Here is an 18,759-nt window from a genome sequence, read left to right as displayed (position 1 = left end):
GAAAATCTGCATTAATATATAATTAATAATGATGACTTTTTAATTTCTCCTACTTGATTATTTACTGAAAAATACTGTATTTGATCCAAAATTTCAGGGGCGGAAAGCAAAAATCGAGAGCCATCAAGAAGCATTTGCTCACTCACCTCCCACAAGCATACCTGACTCTTTTGAAGAGGCAGTAAATACACTTAAGCCTTCAGCTATAATTGGTAAGTAAAGTTAGGATAAACATTTTATTACTTTTTTGTGGCCATTTCTTCTACCTTGCAGAATTACTGGGATGAAATGAAATCCATTCATTGCAGGTTTTACCCAGTTGTCAGCATCTGTGTTTCCTTGGTGATACCTTTTGCTTGCGGAGTCTGAAGTTCAGCTAGCAGATGTTGTTGCTTGTAGTCGTTAGGTGCTAGAAGCTAATACTTTGTTTCTAAACTTGGTATGATCATTTTATATATAATCAGAGTAAAACTAATGTAATTTGACAGACAGAACCAATAAAATTCTCTGCAGTAAAAGATTTTTATGGGCAATAAAACTGAAAATTTTTGGTACATTTGAGAGAATCATTACCTAACAGTAAATAATACCAAACACATGAATTAATAAACTCACAAGAAAAAATGTAAAAGTCTTTAAAAGAGGCACTATTTTATTTTCAACATAGTTTTTAAAATTTGGACTGGTTTTCTTATATTCTTATTAGTTTCATGTAGGAACCCTTTTGAATGTTAAACAGAAGGAAACATTTTCAAACTCTATGTTTTTATGGTCTGAAAGGTTGTCTTTATTAGTTATTCATTGGCCCTCAACTCAAAATTTTTAGATCAGGAAGAAATCATAAAGATAATCTACGGACTAGAGACATAGTACAGCAAGTAAGGTAGAGTGTTTGCTTGCACATTACTGACCCAGGTTTGATCTTTGGCACCATACGGTGCCCTGAGCCTGCCAAGAGTGATACCTGCATGCAGAGCCCTGAGCAAGACTATTTTGTTTATTGAGTATTCATAGGGTCCAGAATAACAAAAAGAAAAGGATAAAGCATTTTAATATTTCAAACTCATGGACTCCTAAGATTATGTACACATACTTCTAGATGGAGTTCATGAGTAACTTCTTTTTTTTTTAATATTAAAAAAAAAACATGTTTAGCAGCTTGCCCAAGAGTAGAACTAGAAGTGATAGGGCAAATACTTATACTCTGGCTTTCGATTCATATTGTTCCTCATTACACATCCATCGAAAAGATACATGTAAAATGAAGTTATTTTGACTAGTGAATACAAGTAATCTTAGAGAATGTACTGAGTAAGTACTTGATTGAGGCACCACTTGCTCATCATAAATGCCCATCCTGGACTAAGCAATCATGCTCCTCTTCACGGGTTTTCTAATTTTTTTTTTCTCTAAACTATAGAAAAGGCCTTGGGACTGGATCAATAGTTTGGTGGGTAGTATGTTTGCCTTGCACCAGGCCAACCTGGGTTAACCTTTGGCATCCCATATGGTCCTCAGGCACTGCCAGTAGTGATTCCTGATTGCTGCAGGGTCAGAAGTAACCCCTCAGTATTGTTGGGTATAGCCCAAACAATCCCATCTCTCCACTCCTAGGAAAAGCCTGTATTCTAATAAAAAAATTTTTTTTTTTAAGTTTTGGGCTGCCTGGTAATATTTAGGGTTTACTCCTCCTTCCTGTGCTCAGGGATCACTCTTGGTAGAATTTAGGAGACCATTAAGGTGCCAGTTACCAAACATGAGTGAGCACCATGCAAGGCAAGCAAACTTCTTACTTGCTGTACTATCTCTTGGATCCCCTAAAATTTCTTTCCTTTTTGTTTTTTTGGATCACACCTGGCAATGCTCAGGAGTTACTCCTAAGTCTGTACTCAGGTATTACTTCTGGTGGGCTCAGGGTACCATATGGGATACTGGGAACTGAGCCCAAGTTGACCATCTGCAGGGCAAATGCCCCACCCATTGTACTAGCACTTCAGTTCCTCCCTGAAAAATTTTTATATCCTACTAAGATAGCACATTGAGACATTGCAGGGGCTTAATAAAAGGCATGTAAACTGAACTATATCAAGGAAGTAGATTGCTTTAGTCAAGATGATCTTAGCACAGATCTAACAACTTAACATTTGAGAATTTTTATTTGAATTATGGTAAAATATACGTAACAATGACTTATAAGGGTTAGTGTAATGCTACAGGAGTTAAGGCTTTTGCCTTACAGCTGGCCCCAGTTCAATTCTTGACACTATATATAAATCCCTGAGCACCCAAGGGTGGTCCCAGAATACAGATCTGAGTGTAACATCTGAGCATCACTAGGTGTGGCAAAAAAGGGGCAAAGAATTGCAGTGCTGTCATAACCATTTTTAAATGCCACATTACATAGATTAAATGCACTCATATTGGGGCCAGTGTGGTGGCGCAAGCAGGAAGGCATCTGCCTTGCATGTGCTAACCTAGGGACAGACCATGGTTCGATCCCCCAGCGTCCCATATGGTCCCCCAAGTCAGGAGTGATTTCTGAGTTCATTGCTAGGAATAATCCCTGAGCGTCACAAGGTGTGGCCCAAAAACAAACAAACAAACAAAAAAAAGTGCATTCATATTGCCGTACAATTAATTTTCAAAAATTTTCATCTTGCTAAATTGAACTCTGTATCTATTAATGACTCCACATTTCCCTACACTCAAAAACCAGTCCTTCTGTTTTATCTATAAATTTGAAGACTCTACAGTCACCTCACGTAATAAATAGAACCATACAGTTTTTGTCTTCAGTTTTTGTCTTCACTTTCATCTTCAAGCTTCTTGATTAGATGAAAGTGATGAAGAGAGTCGAGTCAAACTTTTGCATAGTTTCTGTGTTTGGGGTAGAGAAGGAAATGTTTAAGGGAAAACTTAGAAATTTTAAAGACTGGTTTTAAGTGGTGTCCAGATAACATTGTATCAGCAGAATAAAGTCTACTTTTGTAATTAGACTTTGTTTTCTTGTGCTTTTGTCATGTAAATCTCTTACAGAAATACTGACAGTAAGAATTACTTTATATTACCTATAATGAAGTTGTTTATCTCATTTATTATAGGAGTAGCAGGAGCTGGCCCCCTTTTCACTCCTGGGGTGATCAAAGCCATGGCTAACATCAATGAACGTCCTATAATCTTCGCATTAAGTAATCCTACAGCAAAGGCTGAGTGCACTGCTGAAGAAGCATATACGCTTACAGAGGTAATAATAATAATTGTATATTATATACTACACAATTATATGTAATTGTATAATTAATAATTATATTAACATTCTTGGCTAATTTTTTTTCATAAAAGCCTTAGAGATTACAGCATGTATCCATAGATCATCAATTCTTTTTTGCTTTGTTTTGTTTTGTTTTGTTTTGGGGTCACATCTGGCAGCGCTCAGGGATTACTCCTGGCTCTATGATCAGAAATCGCCCCTGGCAGGCTCAGGGGACCATATGGATGCTGAGGTTCGAACTACCTTCTGCATGCAAGGCAAACAAACGCCTTACCTCCATATTATCTCTCCGGCCCCAGATCATCAATTCTGATATAAAGCATCACTTGTCATAATTCTGGAAAAGTTTCCTTAATAATCAGCACTTTCTCTGCATTTTCATTTCCCCTTTTTCCTTTTGAGAATGAAGAAAAATCATTTTATTTTGAAAATGTGAGAGAGGAAGAAAAGGAAAAAGAACTTTGTAAAGAAAAGGAGGGGCTGTGCACCCGAACCATAGTACAGTTTATTCTCCTTGCATGTGGCACACCTGGAATTGGATTTGGCACATCATGTACTCCCTGAGCCTGCCAGAAGTAATTACTGAGTGCAGAGCCAGGAATAACCCTTGAGCGTCACTGGGTGTGACCCTGCCAACTCCCCCCAATTAAAAAAAGGAAAGAAAAGGAGTTCTACATTCCGAGTTGGCTTGCAAATGACCCTTGCCATGCAGAGTATCTTTCAAAAACGGAGGGGAATGTTGCACTCCCAGAGTAGTGCGGCATGGTAGCTCTACAAGTGGGAGCACCTTCCTAGTTGTTTTCAACCCAGAACATATCACTGTTTTAAAGCAAAGCTATTATTTAGTTTTACCTACATTTTAACACTTTATATTGCTATATTTTCCCACAATGATTCTATCTACCTAGAAACATTTTCTGTATGCCAGAGGAACTTTCCTCAAGATCTGTACTATACTGAATGAATTCTCTTGATAATTTATTTTGAAGAATATTTTTACTGTTCATAAAAATAGAAATTGAACTGTGAGTAGGCTTTATTGTTCTCTAGCTTATATTTCCTTTGATAATAAACAGTAGGGTATGTACCTTGTATGCATCCGATCCAGAACAGATGGTGGTTTGAATCCTGGCATTCCATATCATGCCTGCCAGGAGCTATTTCTGAACGTAGAGCAGAAGTAACCCCTGAGCGCTGCTGGGTGTGACCTAAAATAAAAAATAAATGAATAAATAGAAATCACTCCTGGCTCAGGGGACCATATGGGATGCCGGGATCGAACCTGCGTCCGCCTTGGGTCAGCCATATGTAAGGCAAACGCCCTACCACTGTGCTACCACTCTGGCCCACATGTGTTGACTTTTTTAAATGATTTAAAAGTATGTCACTGGGCCAGAGAGATAACATGGAGGTAAAGTGTTTGCCTTGCATGCAGAAGGTTGGTGGTTCAAATCCCCGCATCCCATATGGTCCCCCGAGCCTGTCAAGAGCAATTTCTGAGCCTAGAGCCAGGAGTAATCCCTGAGTGCCACCAGATGTGACCCAAAAACCAAAAAAAAAAAAAAAAAAGTATGTCACGAGTTGATTTTTAATGTTATTTGAATTAATATCACATTTGTATATTGAAAGCCACCTCTTATTGTTTATAGAAAAGAAATGGCTTGGTGTTACTCTAACCCCCTTACTGTTTGAGAAAAATATTTTCTTTTGAAAAACTTCTTAGTGTAATTTTGGATTATGTAATTTTTTAAACTGTTGCTTTTATGTTTTAATGACTGTTTGCTCATAGACGAAAGAATAGGTCAGCTTGGATTTCAAAATAGTTATTATGATCTGGCCAATTTTAGTTATAGGTTTATTATGAGGTGGGAAAGGAGACAGAAAAGATGACCTGGAGGCGATGAATTAGAATAGACGTTTGCCATTCAAGAGAAAGTTTTAAGTCCACTAATATCATAAAAGCCTAACAGTTTTTTTTTTTTATAAAGAACTGTTACATAATCTATCTTTAGAAAATGATTTAGCTGTTTGGAGTTGCAAGACCATGACAATCAGTTAGTCCTTGCACAAGTAGTATAGCTAACTTTCTTCCACACTGAAACCATATATCATTTGAAGTTGAAAGTGTACACCTGTTAGTAATAATTACTGTACTTTGTGGACCTTCCTACCACTGGACCAGATCCCTAGTTGTTAAATCTGCTAATGCCACATATGCATCTTTAGATTGGAGGGGATTGGGGAGTGAGGGAATTTGGTAAAGGGAATGATATCTAAAGGATTTAGTTTTTAGATACTTTCCAACCTCATAGGCATCTAATTCTCTTAGAAACACTGAATGAACAAGTAACTTTGCTTTATTCCATCATATAATACTAAAATTGGTCAATACCTTGTTTAGACATTTTTCTTTAGAAAGTAAAGCACTTATCTGGGTTGACAGTGTGGTTATAGCATATTAACTGTCTATTGGGGATAAGGATGAGGAAATAACAATAATAGCTTTGAAGTTACAGAATTTTTATTTCAAGTTTAAATGCTAGCATCATGATACGTGAATTTTTACAAAGTATTTGAAAATTGTAATTGCCCTAGTTTTATGAATTATTAAAATGGAGGTAATGATGACCTTGTAAAACTTTTATGTAGACTAAATTAACTAAGATAGCACATTTTAAGCAACTTATAAAGAGTCAATTTAACAGAGGTACAGTATGTGACAGCAGTTTAATGTTTATTTTCCCCTTTTATTTAAAGATCTGTTTCTATATGCAGTTTAGAAGGTAATTTTTGGTCATACACATTTAAAAATAAAAGGAAGGGGCCAGAGAGAAGATAGCACAGTGGTAGGGCATTTGTCTTGCACACAGCCGATTCAGGACAGAAAGTAGTTCAAATCCCGGCAACCTATAAGATTCCCTGTGCCTGCCAGGAGCTATTTCTGAGCACAGAGCCAGGAGTAACCCTTGAGCACCACCAGGTGTGACCCCAAAACTAAAAAATACAAAAAATAAAAGGAATAGAAGAATATATACTTAAGTAAAACAAACCTCAAATCTACTAAGGTTGGGGCTGGAGTGATAGTACAGGTAGGGTGCTTGCCTTGTACAAGGCTTACCAGCGTTCAATCTCTGGTATCTCATATGGTCCCCTGAGAACATCAGGAGTGATTCCTGAGTGCAGAACCTGAAATAACCTCTGAAACCACCAGATATGAACCCAAAACAAAACAAAACAAAATCAATTTATAAAAACCTACTAAGATCTTTAATAAGATAATTATATAGTTAATCATGTAGTTGTATTTCCTTAACTGTACGATTTAGTTTTGGTTTTGAGATCAGTTTTATTTTTTAGTGCTAACAAAATTGAATTTATTTCTTTATTAACAGGGAAAGTGTTTATTTGCCAGTGGCAGTCCATTCGGGCCAGTGAAACTCAATGATGGGCAACTCTTCACTCCAGGCCAAGGAAACAATGTATATATTTTTCCAGGTAAATGCCACCATTGCTGATAGAAAAATATTTCATGAAATTCCTTAGAGTAATATTCATATGACTTTGATATGATTGTATAACGAAATTAATCAGCATTCCAATTTACTTTTTCACTTTATTTATTATTCTTGCATATTGGTCATTAAACTTGTTTATATAATAAGAAATGATGATTTTAAATTTTATTTATTTTATTGGTTTTGGGGCCATACCCAGCAGTACTCAAGAGTTACTCCTGGCTCTGCACTCAGAAATCACTCCTGACGGGTCCCTCTCGAGTCAGCCGCATGCAAGGCAAATGCCTCACCACCTTACTATCTCTCCAGCCCCAGAAATAATGATTTTATTCTAGAAAGAATTGAGAAGTACATTTTATTATAGAAATGTTATATAGTTTTTAAGAATGTAAAAGCAAAAAATATCATAGACTCATTAACCCTTTTATTTCCTTTGGTTCTTCCTGGTCATATTTCTCAGTTGTAATCACTTTCATTGTTCTGCTTTCAATTTACTTGATGACTGAAATCATTACTAAACACTTGTTGTCCTTTATATTGAGTCTTTTGATTCTAGATTGTATTATGAGCTCTGCACTGAAAAATAGTAATACTGGTGCATGTATAAAAATATACTCACATACTTTGTTTATATCTCTACCACTCAATTTATATTACTACTTTTTATTTTCCTAGTAGTAACGGTTACTTTTATGTAACATCTGAGCTTTAATTAGCAACTTACGTTACATTTTAGTAGTTTATCACCATGAAATGAAAAAAGAAAGGAAAGAAAAATGTGGGATTTAACATTCTTATTTTTTATTATTCCATTTCTCAAATATTTTTTAAAGAAAAATTTCTACCTTGTAGAGGTTTAGTGGTTTTTTTCTTTGACATTTGAGTTGTGTTCTTCTTTCTTATGTTTCCTTCGCCTTTTGAGTATGGAGTGATTCTAAGTTATGTGATTATACAAATGCTACTCAGACTAAACAATTTTATAACTGTAGTGGATTTGAGACTCTCAATGTCTTCCAAGTGTCAAGTATAGTGAATCCTTTCATGTCTTGCCTGTGTTTTTATTTCTTCTTGATTCTACTCCAGAGCAAAGCATTTCTTGTGACACACATACTGTTTTCACTCTTCTCTTGTGTGCGTGTGCTCTTCCTCAACATCTCACTCTCATTTTTCTGAAATAATCTTTGGAATGTTTTTATTGTAAATCAGGGATGAATACTTCTGGCAGGTGGGTGTCAAACCTGGCAGCACTCAGATTATTCCTGACTCTGTGTTCAGAAATTGCTCCTGGCAGGCACCATATGAAATGCTAGGATTCGAACACTGTTCTGGGATGGCTGCATGCAAGGCATATGCCCTACCACTGTGCTATCTATCTCTCTTGCCCACTGATGACAACTTTCTGAATCTTTTACATATCTGAAAATGTTTTTATCTCTTTTCCAGATGGTTCTATCGGGTATCAAACTGTAGATTAAAAATCCCTTTCCTAGGACCTTTAAAAATGTTGTGTTTTTTGTGTTTTGTTTTTGTTTTTGTTTTTTGGGCCACACTCGGCACTGCTCAAGGGTTACCCTGCCTCTGTGCTCAGAAATTGTTCCTGGCAGGCTCAGGAGAGCATATGGGATGCCAGGGATCGAACCCGACTCGGCTGTGTGCACCCTACCCAATGTGATATTACTCTGGCCCCCCTATCCAGAACTTTTTAAATTTCTCTTTAAAGGTTTGGGTAGTATGTTTGCTTTGCATATGACCAATCCAGGTTCAAACCCCAGCATCTCATGAGTATCACCAAGAATGACTCCTGAGTGCAGAGCTAGAAGTTAGACTGAGAGTTGCCATGTGTGGCTCCAAAACCAAAAGGAAAAAAATGTAGGGCCGGCATAGTGGCATTAGAGGTAAGGTGTCAGCCTTGCCAGCACTAGCCTAGGATGGACCGCGGTTCGATCCCCCGGCGTCCCATATGGTCCCCCAAGCCAGGGGCAATTTCTGAGCTCATAGCCGGGAGTAATCCCTGAGCGTCACCGGGTGTGGCCCAAAAACCAAAAAAAAAAAAAAAAAAACCAAACTTCTTAACAAGCAGTTTTATAGTTACATGTCCTGGCATGTTATAACTTATTAGAGTAAGGATGTTCAACCTGGGGCCCAGAGAGATAGCACAGCGGTGTTTGCCTTGCAAGCAGCCGATCCAGGACCTAAGGTGGTTGGTTCGAATCCCGGTGTCCCATATGGTCCCCTGTGCCTGCCAGGAGCTATTTCTGAGCAGACAGCCAGGAGTAACCCCTGAGCACTGCCAGGTGTGGCCCAAAAACCAAAAAAAAAGATGTTCAACCTGTGTATGGATCTAGTGGTTTTTCATATCAAATCTAGCTCAGACATGTACAAGGCAAGCACCTTAATTTGGCCCTGGATCTAGAGATTTTGAGTATGGACTTAGTTCTATTTTCTGGCCAATATGATCACAATTGTCTAGAGCATTGTTTCTCAACTGGGGAGATACAGTTGCATGCATGTATTCACACACACACACACACACACACACACACACACACACACACACACACAACACATCTTGGAAAACACTATCTAGAGCAGGGGTCCTCAAACTTTTTAAACAGGGGACCAGTTCACTGACCCTCAGACCATTGGAGGATCTGACTGTAGTAAAAACAAAACTTATGAACGAATTCTTATGCACACTGCATATATCTTATTTTGCAATGAAGAAACAAAACAGATACAAATACAATATGTGGCCCGCGGGCCATAGTTTGAGAACCACTGATCTAGAGCATTATTTTCCAACATGGAAAATGCTTACCCCCTTGGGATACTAGGTGGACCGATTCAACCCAGTGCAGTTTCTTTCAGGTTCACTTCTAAAAGTTTGTTTTCAAGGGGCAACCTTTTGAAAAGTGCCTTTCCCACACCAAGGGTTTTCATTTTAAATAACAAAAGAGATGTGTGTGGGATTTAGGAAATGGATGCAGATTAGAAAGAAGCAGAAGGATTCTTCATGATAATAAAGGTATTTTCCAGAATGACATCTCTGTATTGCAAATGAAGAGTCAGCTCAGATTGGAGCTTGGCTGTATTGTGGATGTGTTGTGGATATTAGGTATTAGACAATACTTGAGGAAGCCAAAATTCTAGATTAAACAACTTAGTGTGAGTTTCAAGGTAAAATAAGTTTTAGTGATGAAAAATGGAAGAAAAGAAAAAGGACAGGAGCTGGAGGGATAGTAAAGTGGAAAGGGCATGTGGCCAACAGGGTATAATGCCCAACATTCCATAAGGTTCACTGAGCTTGCGAGGAGTAATTTCTGAGTGCAAAGCACAAGGGAGCAACCCGTTGCTTCACTGGGTTCGGACCAAAAAAGAAAAGAAAAAGGAAAATAACTCTAGAGGGAAAAGTTAAGCAGAAGAAAAGTTATCATGATAATATGTTAATCTCTGACTCAACTGTGACTGGTGCTTATGAAGTCATAGTCATGAACATGATTATTAACTAAACCAAAATTATACTTTAAATATGTTGAGAGGGAATGATAAGATTGGAAATGTGAAGAAAGCAAAATACTTTATCACAAGAAAGAGCCAATGATCCATAAAATGAATTATTCAAAAGAAACCACAAGTAGGTTTTTTGTTGTTGGTTTTGTTGTTGTTGTTTATTTGCGGGCCACATCCAGCTGTGCTCTGGACTTATTTCTGGTTCTGCACTAAGAAATGACTCTGGAAGTGAGGGAGGGGAGAACTATATAGAATGTCAGGTGTCCAGCCTATGTCAGCCCCATGCTGTCATCACTCCAGCTCCAGCAGGTTGTCTTAAGAGTGAGTTAAATAGGGAAATAATCACTTTGAGGGGCCAGAAAGTACAGAGCTTTTTCCTTACAGTGTAACTGACTATAGTTTGGTCCCCAATACCACCTGTGGTCCCTTGAGCTCCACCCAAGATTACTCCTGAATATAGAACCAGGAATGGTCCTGAGCACTACTAGGTGTGACTCCACGACCACCATCCAAAAAAGAAAGAAAATAAACATGTTGGGGCCAGGAACATGACTCAAGGGAAAATGCCTTATATCTGCAGCACCTGGGTTCACACTGACACTGCATGACCTCTGAGCACCAGGACCTTTGGAGAGGTCCTGGTGGCCTCTAAGCACTGCCCAATGTGATCTCCCCAAAAGAATATAGTTTTTGTCACAGCGTAACTCAGAGCTTACTCTTTAGCTTTGTGCTCAGGAATCACTCCTGGCAGGCTTGGGAGACCATATGAAATGCCAAGGATCCAACCCAGGTTGTCTGTATGCAAGGCAAATCCCCTACTTGGTATGCTACCACTCTGACTCCCCAAAAAGAATTTTTTTTAATTACTATTTAGCAAAAGTGGAAGTTTAAGAGTGGGCTGGTAACTGATATTTTTATAACAAATAGTGATTAATCATATGCATTTGTGATTTGATAAATATAAAAACTAAATTATTTTAGCACTAGTATCATAAATAGGACTCTTTTGTTGTTGTTTTTGGGTCAAGGCAGCTGCGCTCAAGGGTTGCTCCTGGCTTTGCACTCAAAAATCGCTCCTGGCAGGCATGAGGATGCCAGGATTCGAACCACCGTCAGTCCTGGATCAGCTGCGTGCAAGGCAAATGCTCTACCACTGTATTATCTCTCTGGCCCCAATAAGTAGGACTTCTACATGCAGACAACTCAGATTTGATCTCCATTATCCCATATGGTCTTCCAACCACCTGCAAGAGTAATTTCTGAGTGCAGAGCCAGGAGTAATCCCTGAGCTCTGCTGGGTGTGTCACCTCCTCCTACAAACTCTCCCTCCCCCCCCAAAAAAACACTAAATTTTGGAAGCAGCAGAGGTGCTTGTTTTGCTTCCCAGCCTGCCAAATTGATCACTGAGCACAGAGATAGGAATAAGTGCTGAATACTGGAGGGTGGAGGGGATGAAGGAAGGAACTCACTGATAAAATGTCATTTGATTATTACCATTGTAGCAGTGAGAAATATAATTTGATCTTAATCTTGAATTTCTGTTATATCTTGGCTTCTTATATTTTGGAGGTGGTGTGGATTACTGTTAATTTCCTTAAGTTTAAGATTTTTCTGGGGGCACACACCTGTCAGTTACAAGGGGTTACTCCTAGCTCTGCACTCAGGAATTATTCCAAGCAAACCTGGGTTGGCCACATGCAGGGTTAATGCCCTGCCTGCTGTACTGTCACTTTGGCCCCTAAATTTAAGAATATAAATGACACCTTTTACTTTATGAAAAGTAGCCTTACTAATTAAACTATTTGTAATGTATTCTAGGTGTGGCTTTAGCTGTTATTCTTTGTAATACCCGGCATATTAGTGACCATGTTTTTCTAGAAGCTGCAAAGGTAAATGTTATATTATTTTTTGGTTATTTTATAAGTAGTGAATTATAAAGATTAATGTATCTTTGGGGGGGGGCGCACCCAGCAGCACTCGGGTTATTCCTGGCCCTGTGCTCAGAAATCACTCCTGGCTTGGGGGACAATATGGAATGCTGGGGATCAAACCCATATTCGTCCTGGGTCAGCTGCGTGCAGCAAATGCCCTACCGCTATGCTACCACCCCAGTCCCAGATGAATATATCTTAAAAACAGGATATAAGTGGGTGTGGGTTAAATCTGCCTTATGAATAGGAAGAAATGACTCATCTGTTGCTTTTTTGCATTTGCCCTTGGACTTTTGTATAAAATGGTAATCATGAATTAACATTGTTGATTATCCACTATAAATCTTTTCCTGCTTGTAACTTATATACCTGTGCCATATACTTTTGAAGTAGTGCAACAGGATAAAATTCTTGAATTTAAAAAAATTTTATATAGGAGCCAGAGATAGCATAGAGGTAAGGCATTTGCCTTTCATGCAGAAGGTCATCGGTTCAAATCCCGGCATCCCATATGGTCCCCCGAGCCTGCCAGGGGCGATTTCTGAGCATGAAGCCAGGAGTAACCCCTGAGCGCTGCCGGGTGTGATCCAAAAACCAAAACAAAAAAAAACTATATAAACACCACGACTTACAAAGTTGTTCCTAATACAGTTATTTCAGGCATTTAGTGTTCCAACACTAATCCCATCACCAGTGTGAACTTAGATCAGTACAACTTGATTTGTGGATGTTATCATGGTGTTTACTAAAGTCATTGTCTGAGGATTTACTGAGCTGGTTGAAGCTGGTTGAGTCTCTGTATTACTGTTTTTTGCTCATTGAGCTTAGTGGGCTTCTACTTAACTTTCTCATCAGATTTTCTATGCTCTTTCTGGGCTGTCATTAGGGTGAAATTTGGAGGTGTTGCACAGCCTCATATGCAGCCACACTCTAGGAGCTATGGGTGTGGGTTGATTTGACAGCTTGATGAAGTTCACTTGTGGAGGTGGACCCTTCTACGCCAAAGCATACTGGTGTGGGGTGGGGGTTGCTGGGCCTTCTGGCAAGGAGGGGAATCTGCCCACCCTCATTCTGAAAAATACCCTTAGTTTTAAGCTCTTAGATGATCTACCTGGAATGATTTGGCCCTTGATCCTTGCATTTTATTTTTATTTTTATTTAATTATTTTTGCGTTTTATTTTTAGCGGACAAGAATTGGTTTGGAATGCTGACCTACTCCAGACTTTGCAGGATGAGTTCTGAAGAACTCACATTGATAATTTCATATTTACATTACATACTGTTATAGTAATTGTGGCAACTATACCAAACACCTGTATGAATTTAGACTCGAGAAGTATTAAAATCTGGTTATTTTGTTGTTGTTTAGTGATGAATAATGGTCATTTCCATTGTGGTAGAAGTGAATTCTTGCTAGAAATAAAGAGAATTACTTTACTTGTTATCATTGTCCACTCCTTGCACACATTTTTGGTAGCTTCTTATTTCTATATATTTAAACAAAAGTGAAAACATTTTTCTCATCAGGCCCTGACAAGTCAATTGACAGATAAGGAACTAGCTCAAGGAAGGCTTTACCCACCACTTGCTAATATTCAAGAAGTTTCCATTAACATCGCTGTTAAAGTAAGTAATAATATATTACCTCTACCCAAAAATTTCTTTGTTGGGAACAGAAATTTGTGGGGGGGTCTGGGCAGTTCGTTGCCAGGGCCGCAGTTATGTCCACATGCAGTCACAGAGCCAGTTTCTGATGAGTTTCTCATCACACATTTGTCCACTTGCTATACTTTAAACCTATATTTTGGGGATACACCTGATAATCCTGGAGGCTACATCAAGATTGGGTCTCAGGGGGACGTGTAATACCCTCAAGTTTTAACCTTTTTTTTTTTTTTAAGTTTTAACCTTTTGAGCAATCTCCCTGGGCTTTTGGTGGGGGGTCCCCACACCCAGAAGTGCTCAGGGCTTAGTCTTGACTTTGTGTTTATGGATGTCTCCTGGAGGGACTTTGAGCAATGTATGTTGTGCTAGCAATCAAACCCCAGTCAGCCACATAATGGCAAGTGCCTTATATGCTGTACTAGTACTTCTTTGGTCCCACCTGCCCCTTCCCCTTTTTTCTAAATCTTTTAAAGGGGTTTGCTATTTTAGTTTGTCAAGGTTATCTTCAGCATCATGAAATTAGGGGGCCAGAGTGATAGTGTCTGCCCTAGCCCAGCCCTTAGCCATTGATCGCCTGTGGCTACTATCTGCTTGTTGCATGCCCCCTTGACCAGGGTGAATGCAGTCCACTCTCCCAATCTTGCTCCCACTCTTTTCTAAGGATACCTTTGGTGACCTATGAAAAGAGATTACAAGAAAAGAAAGCCACCTTTCGTTTAGGGCTCAAAGCTACTTCAGACTGAAACATTAATTCATGTTTACCTTTGGCACAACACCTCAGGTGGTCTCTGCCTGCTCGGGTGGCTGGCACACGATTCCCAGGTACCTCCTGATTCCCTACTGAATCTCTCTGACACCTCCCTGCTGTGGGTGTTGGGTGTTGGGCTGCCCCCTGTTGCCTGATGGGGATACTCTCATCACATCACCACTGCTGAATTGGATGGCCTGAGTAGTGTTTAGCAAGAGCAGGGTTGATGCTGTCCAAATAATTTCTCTTGCTAAACCAAGGTGTTTCAGATTCTTTACCAGAAAGGAAGGTTTTTTTTTTTTGTTTTTTTTTGGTTTTTTGCTAGGGCTTCTGAGGTCTGTGCCTAATGGTGTTTGGGGTTGTTGGCTTCCTCAGCTCCCAGACTAAGAGATGTGAAGACAAAAGAAAACCCAGAGAATTTGCTACCACGCTGTTCCTCAGCTCTCAGGGTCTCTTGCCATTCTTATCGTCTCATAACGATATAAATAATGTGTATGGATTTTAGTAAAAAGTATATTTACTACAACTTCTAGGAAGTAGAAAATCCAGCTTTTCACATGATATAGTGCAATGCTGAAAATAACATTTAGTCAGTTCTCTGTACTAATAGCATGTATATTGTGTTTTTTGGTTCTTGGGTCTTATTTTCTCAAGACTTGAATGCTTGTTACTTGCCACTAAGAATGTAGTCCTTTGGGTGTACTTGTATAAATATTTTTCACAGTAGACTAGAAAGTTAAAGAATATTTTCTGTCACAAGATAAAGGAGTTTGAGCTCCTAAGACCAAGAATTCTTTTTAATAGCCACCATTTTAAATTTATTATTTCAGAAAACTAGACTTTTAAACTTTTTTAGGGGGCCAACTCCTGGCAGTGCTCAGGATTTATCTCTGGCTGTGTGCTCAGATTCTCGGGGATCACTTCTTGTGGGCCTCAGGAGCTAATAGGCTGCTGGAAATTGAACCTGGGACAATCACTTGCAAGGCAAGCACATTATTCACTGTACTATTGCTGTAGCCTATTAAAATATAAAACTGTAATAGTAATCACCACTTATAATAGAGCTTGTAGGAGGAGGAGGAGGAACACATAATATTTTGAATTTGGGCACCATGTGACATTACATATCCTTAAAGACAAAGTAAAACCATAATCTTAGAACTTCTATGCAGAAGGGACTAGGCTGACGTTGCAGAAGCTTTTTATTCCACTTGATTTTATATCTGAACTGAGGCTTACAAGGTTTATCCTCACATCCAGTCATGGTGTATCTAAGTTATAACACTCTGGTCAGGCCACTTTGGATGTGAATCATAAGCTAGTTTAACTTATAGTTATAACTTAAGGTCTGAGATACCAGATCCAAACACTAAAATTACCTAACTGCTAAATTACCTTGGACACTTTTATTTTAATCCCTTGTACTTCATTGTCCTCTTACATAAAATAAGTTCTTATTTCACCAGGTTCTCATAAAATTTAAAATATCATGAGAACATAGGACTAGGACATGCTTAGCACTTTGTGATGGTGGTGAATTGCTTTATCTGTTAAGTTCCAACCCTATCTGTATCTGACCTCACATGATACTTTTGATGGCCAGCACCTGATTCCTAATGATCTATCTCTGAATCCAGAATCTAGAGCCAACACATCTGGCTTACCTTGGGCTAGGTTTTTACCCAGTTCTGTTAACTTGTATCTGTGAGAGCAGAGCTGCTGGGGAAGGACATGGGTTGTGCAGATTAATTGCCCAAGGAATCAGTTAATCTAGCATGGTAGAGCTAAAAATTGTTGTTTTGTGGGGTTAAAGAAATATAATAATCTGGGGCCAAAGTGATAGTACAATGGTAGGGCATTTACCTTGCACACTGCCAACCTGGATGGACCCGGGTTTGATCCCCGGCATCTCATTTGGTCCCCAGAGCCTACCAGGAGCAATTTCTGAGCACAGAATAACCCCTGAGTGCTGCTGGGTATGGTCCAAAAGAAAGAAAAGAAAAAGAAGAATTGTAATAACCTCACTAAGAAGTAGCAAATAATTTTATCTTTTATACTTTCCATAGCATTCAAATATTTTGAAATTAGAACTGGTTTTATATTTTGAAAAAGAAAATGTCATTGTGGGGTCGGAGAGGTGGCGCTAGAGGTAAAGTGTCTGCCTTGCAAGCGCTAGCATAGAATGGATCGTGGTTTGATCCCCCAGCGTCCCATATGGTCCCCCCAAGCCAGGAGCGATTTCTGAGCTCATAACCAGGTGTTACGTAACCCCTGAGTGTCAAACGGGTGTGGTCCAAAAACCAAAAGAAAAAAAAGAAAATGTCACCATTCTAGCTTCATGTTTCTCTGCTTCACCAGTATTTTTTCTCTCAATAGGTTAACATTCAGAGCCTACACTGTAATTTTGCTTTATTTTTCAGGTTACAGAATACCTGTATGCAAATAAAATGGCTTTCAGATACCCAGAACCTGAGGACAAGGAAAAATTTGTCAGAGAAAGAATATGGCGAAGTGAATATGATTCTCTGCTGCCGGATGTTTATGAATGGCCAGAAACTTCATCGAGCCCTCCCCAGATAACCGAATAGAAGAATTGCAATTAAAAACACTTTCCACACCTTTCAGGGAACACTCCCCCAGCCCAGACAAAAAGAGATAATGTTCTTAAATTTCCTTTTCCCCTCTGTTTTATTTTTATCACTTTGCTTGACTTTCTCCATGACTCTCACAGGGTAAATGTATTGGCTTCCCTTTTAATTCTTTCCAGTACTCCACAGTCAAATAGCCATAGTCCTTCACTCTTTACTTGTAGCCCTTATCACAACAAAGAGCTGCTAAAAATGTATTTGTGAATACCCTTACCTGTACTTCTGTTCACACTTGCCAAAGTATTTGCTATTTACTATCTGGGTACTTTTCTCTTACTCAGCTCTTTTAGGGCTACTAAAACAGAAATTTACTTCTGTGATATGAAAGAGCACAGGATTATGAGAAGCCAGAATAACCAAATTCTAAGGATAAATCATCAGTATCAAAAAAAAGCTTTTTATTTATGCTTCATTTCACCTTCACGCTCCAAAATTCCAGGATAATAGATAAGCCTAGAGAAATACAAAAAATATAGCATATTTATTTTCCAATATCAAATTGAGGCTTAACTATAACATTTTGAGAGGAAAAATGGGTACTTCTGCTGCATTTAGAGAAATAAAATAGATATTGTTTTCAATGGTGTATAAAAATCATAGTGTAACTATTTAATAAAAGAAATACCTTAAATTTAATTGCTTCAGTTATGCTATTTTATTGCCCAACTAGAAACTTAGATGTGTTTTTATGAAAAACATTTTTATTTTGTTTACTTATAGAAGATCTGAAGTATGGGAATACATGATACAGTTTTATAAGTTATGACTGGTATCATGTGACTTTTAACAAATTAGTCATGTTTCACATCTACATGAGTCATTTAACTGGCATTGTTATACCCCTGTTCCAATAGCGATGTTCTTTATTACTTGAAGTAATTTTGGAATGTCCCTAGGATACTTCATTGCATGTTATTAGTAACACATCCTTCTCCATTGAAGATTTTTTTTAACCACTCAGAGCTAACTATTAGGGGTGAGTGAGGTAGGTAGGTGTTCAGGCAAGCAGTTCCTTTTTTAATCCCACTAAGATGGGAAATAATCACTTGGTAAGAGCAGTTTTCTTGTGTGTCACGTATTGAAGATTTCTAACAGCAATTCCAAAAATATTTTGAGAAATAGTAAAATTCCTATGTATTTACCTAACATAGTTGCTTTGAAGAAACATAACTTTTAAATGTTCTAGAATTTAAACTAGAAAAAGATTATTGCTACATATCAACAGTTAATATTTATCACCAATATCATTATTATGTTAAATGTGATATTCTGTAAGTGAAAGAGAGTGGTCTTCATGTTGTTCAACTTTCTGCCTGTAAGTAATTGCTTCATAATAGCTTTGAATAAGTCAGTGTTTCAAGAATGCTTGAAATGGAATTGCCACTTGTATAGGAAAGTACAATTGATAGTTTGCTCCTAAGACAGTCAAGTTGGAAGTATGCTTACATAAAAATTTGTTTTGTAAAATGA

The 18,759-nt window shown here is 38.3% G+C and overlaps 1 protein-coding gene across 2 annotated transcripts in view; it reads left to right on the top strand.

Moving 5' to 3' along the window:
- The window catches only part of ME2 (malic enzyme 2), a 63,077-nt gene extending 44,318 nt beyond the window's left edge, over positions 1 to 18,759 (top strand). For both annotated transcript variants that reach the window (XM_049781547.1, XM_049781548.1), the window contains exons 11-16: positions 98 to 212; positions 3,102 to 3,244; positions 6,664 to 6,766; positions 12,115 to 12,185; positions 13,756 to 13,854; positions 17,062 to 18,759. In XM_049781547.1, coding sequence (XP_049637504.1) covers positions 98 to 212; positions 3,102 to 3,244; positions 6,664 to 6,766; positions 12,115 to 12,185; positions 13,756 to 13,854; positions 17,062 to 17,229 — 699 coding nt within the window. In that variant the 3' untranslated portion in view covers positions 17,230 to 18,759. The remainder of the gene's footprint in view (positions 1 to 97; positions 213 to 3,101; positions 3,245 to 6,663; positions 6,767 to 12,114; positions 12,186 to 13,755; positions 13,855 to 17,061) is intronic.

Source organism: Suncus etruscus, chromosome 10 (assembly GCF_024139225.1).
Source record: "Suncus etruscus isolate mSunEtr1 chromosome 10, mSunEtr1.pri.cur, whole genome shotgun sequence".
Lineage (NCBI taxonomy): Eukaryota > Metazoa > Chordata > Mammalia > Eulipotyphla > Soricidae > Suncus > Suncus etruscus.
The sequence above is the reverse complement of the archived record's forward strand: the minus strand, read 5'-3'. Positions and strand labels throughout refer to the sequence as shown.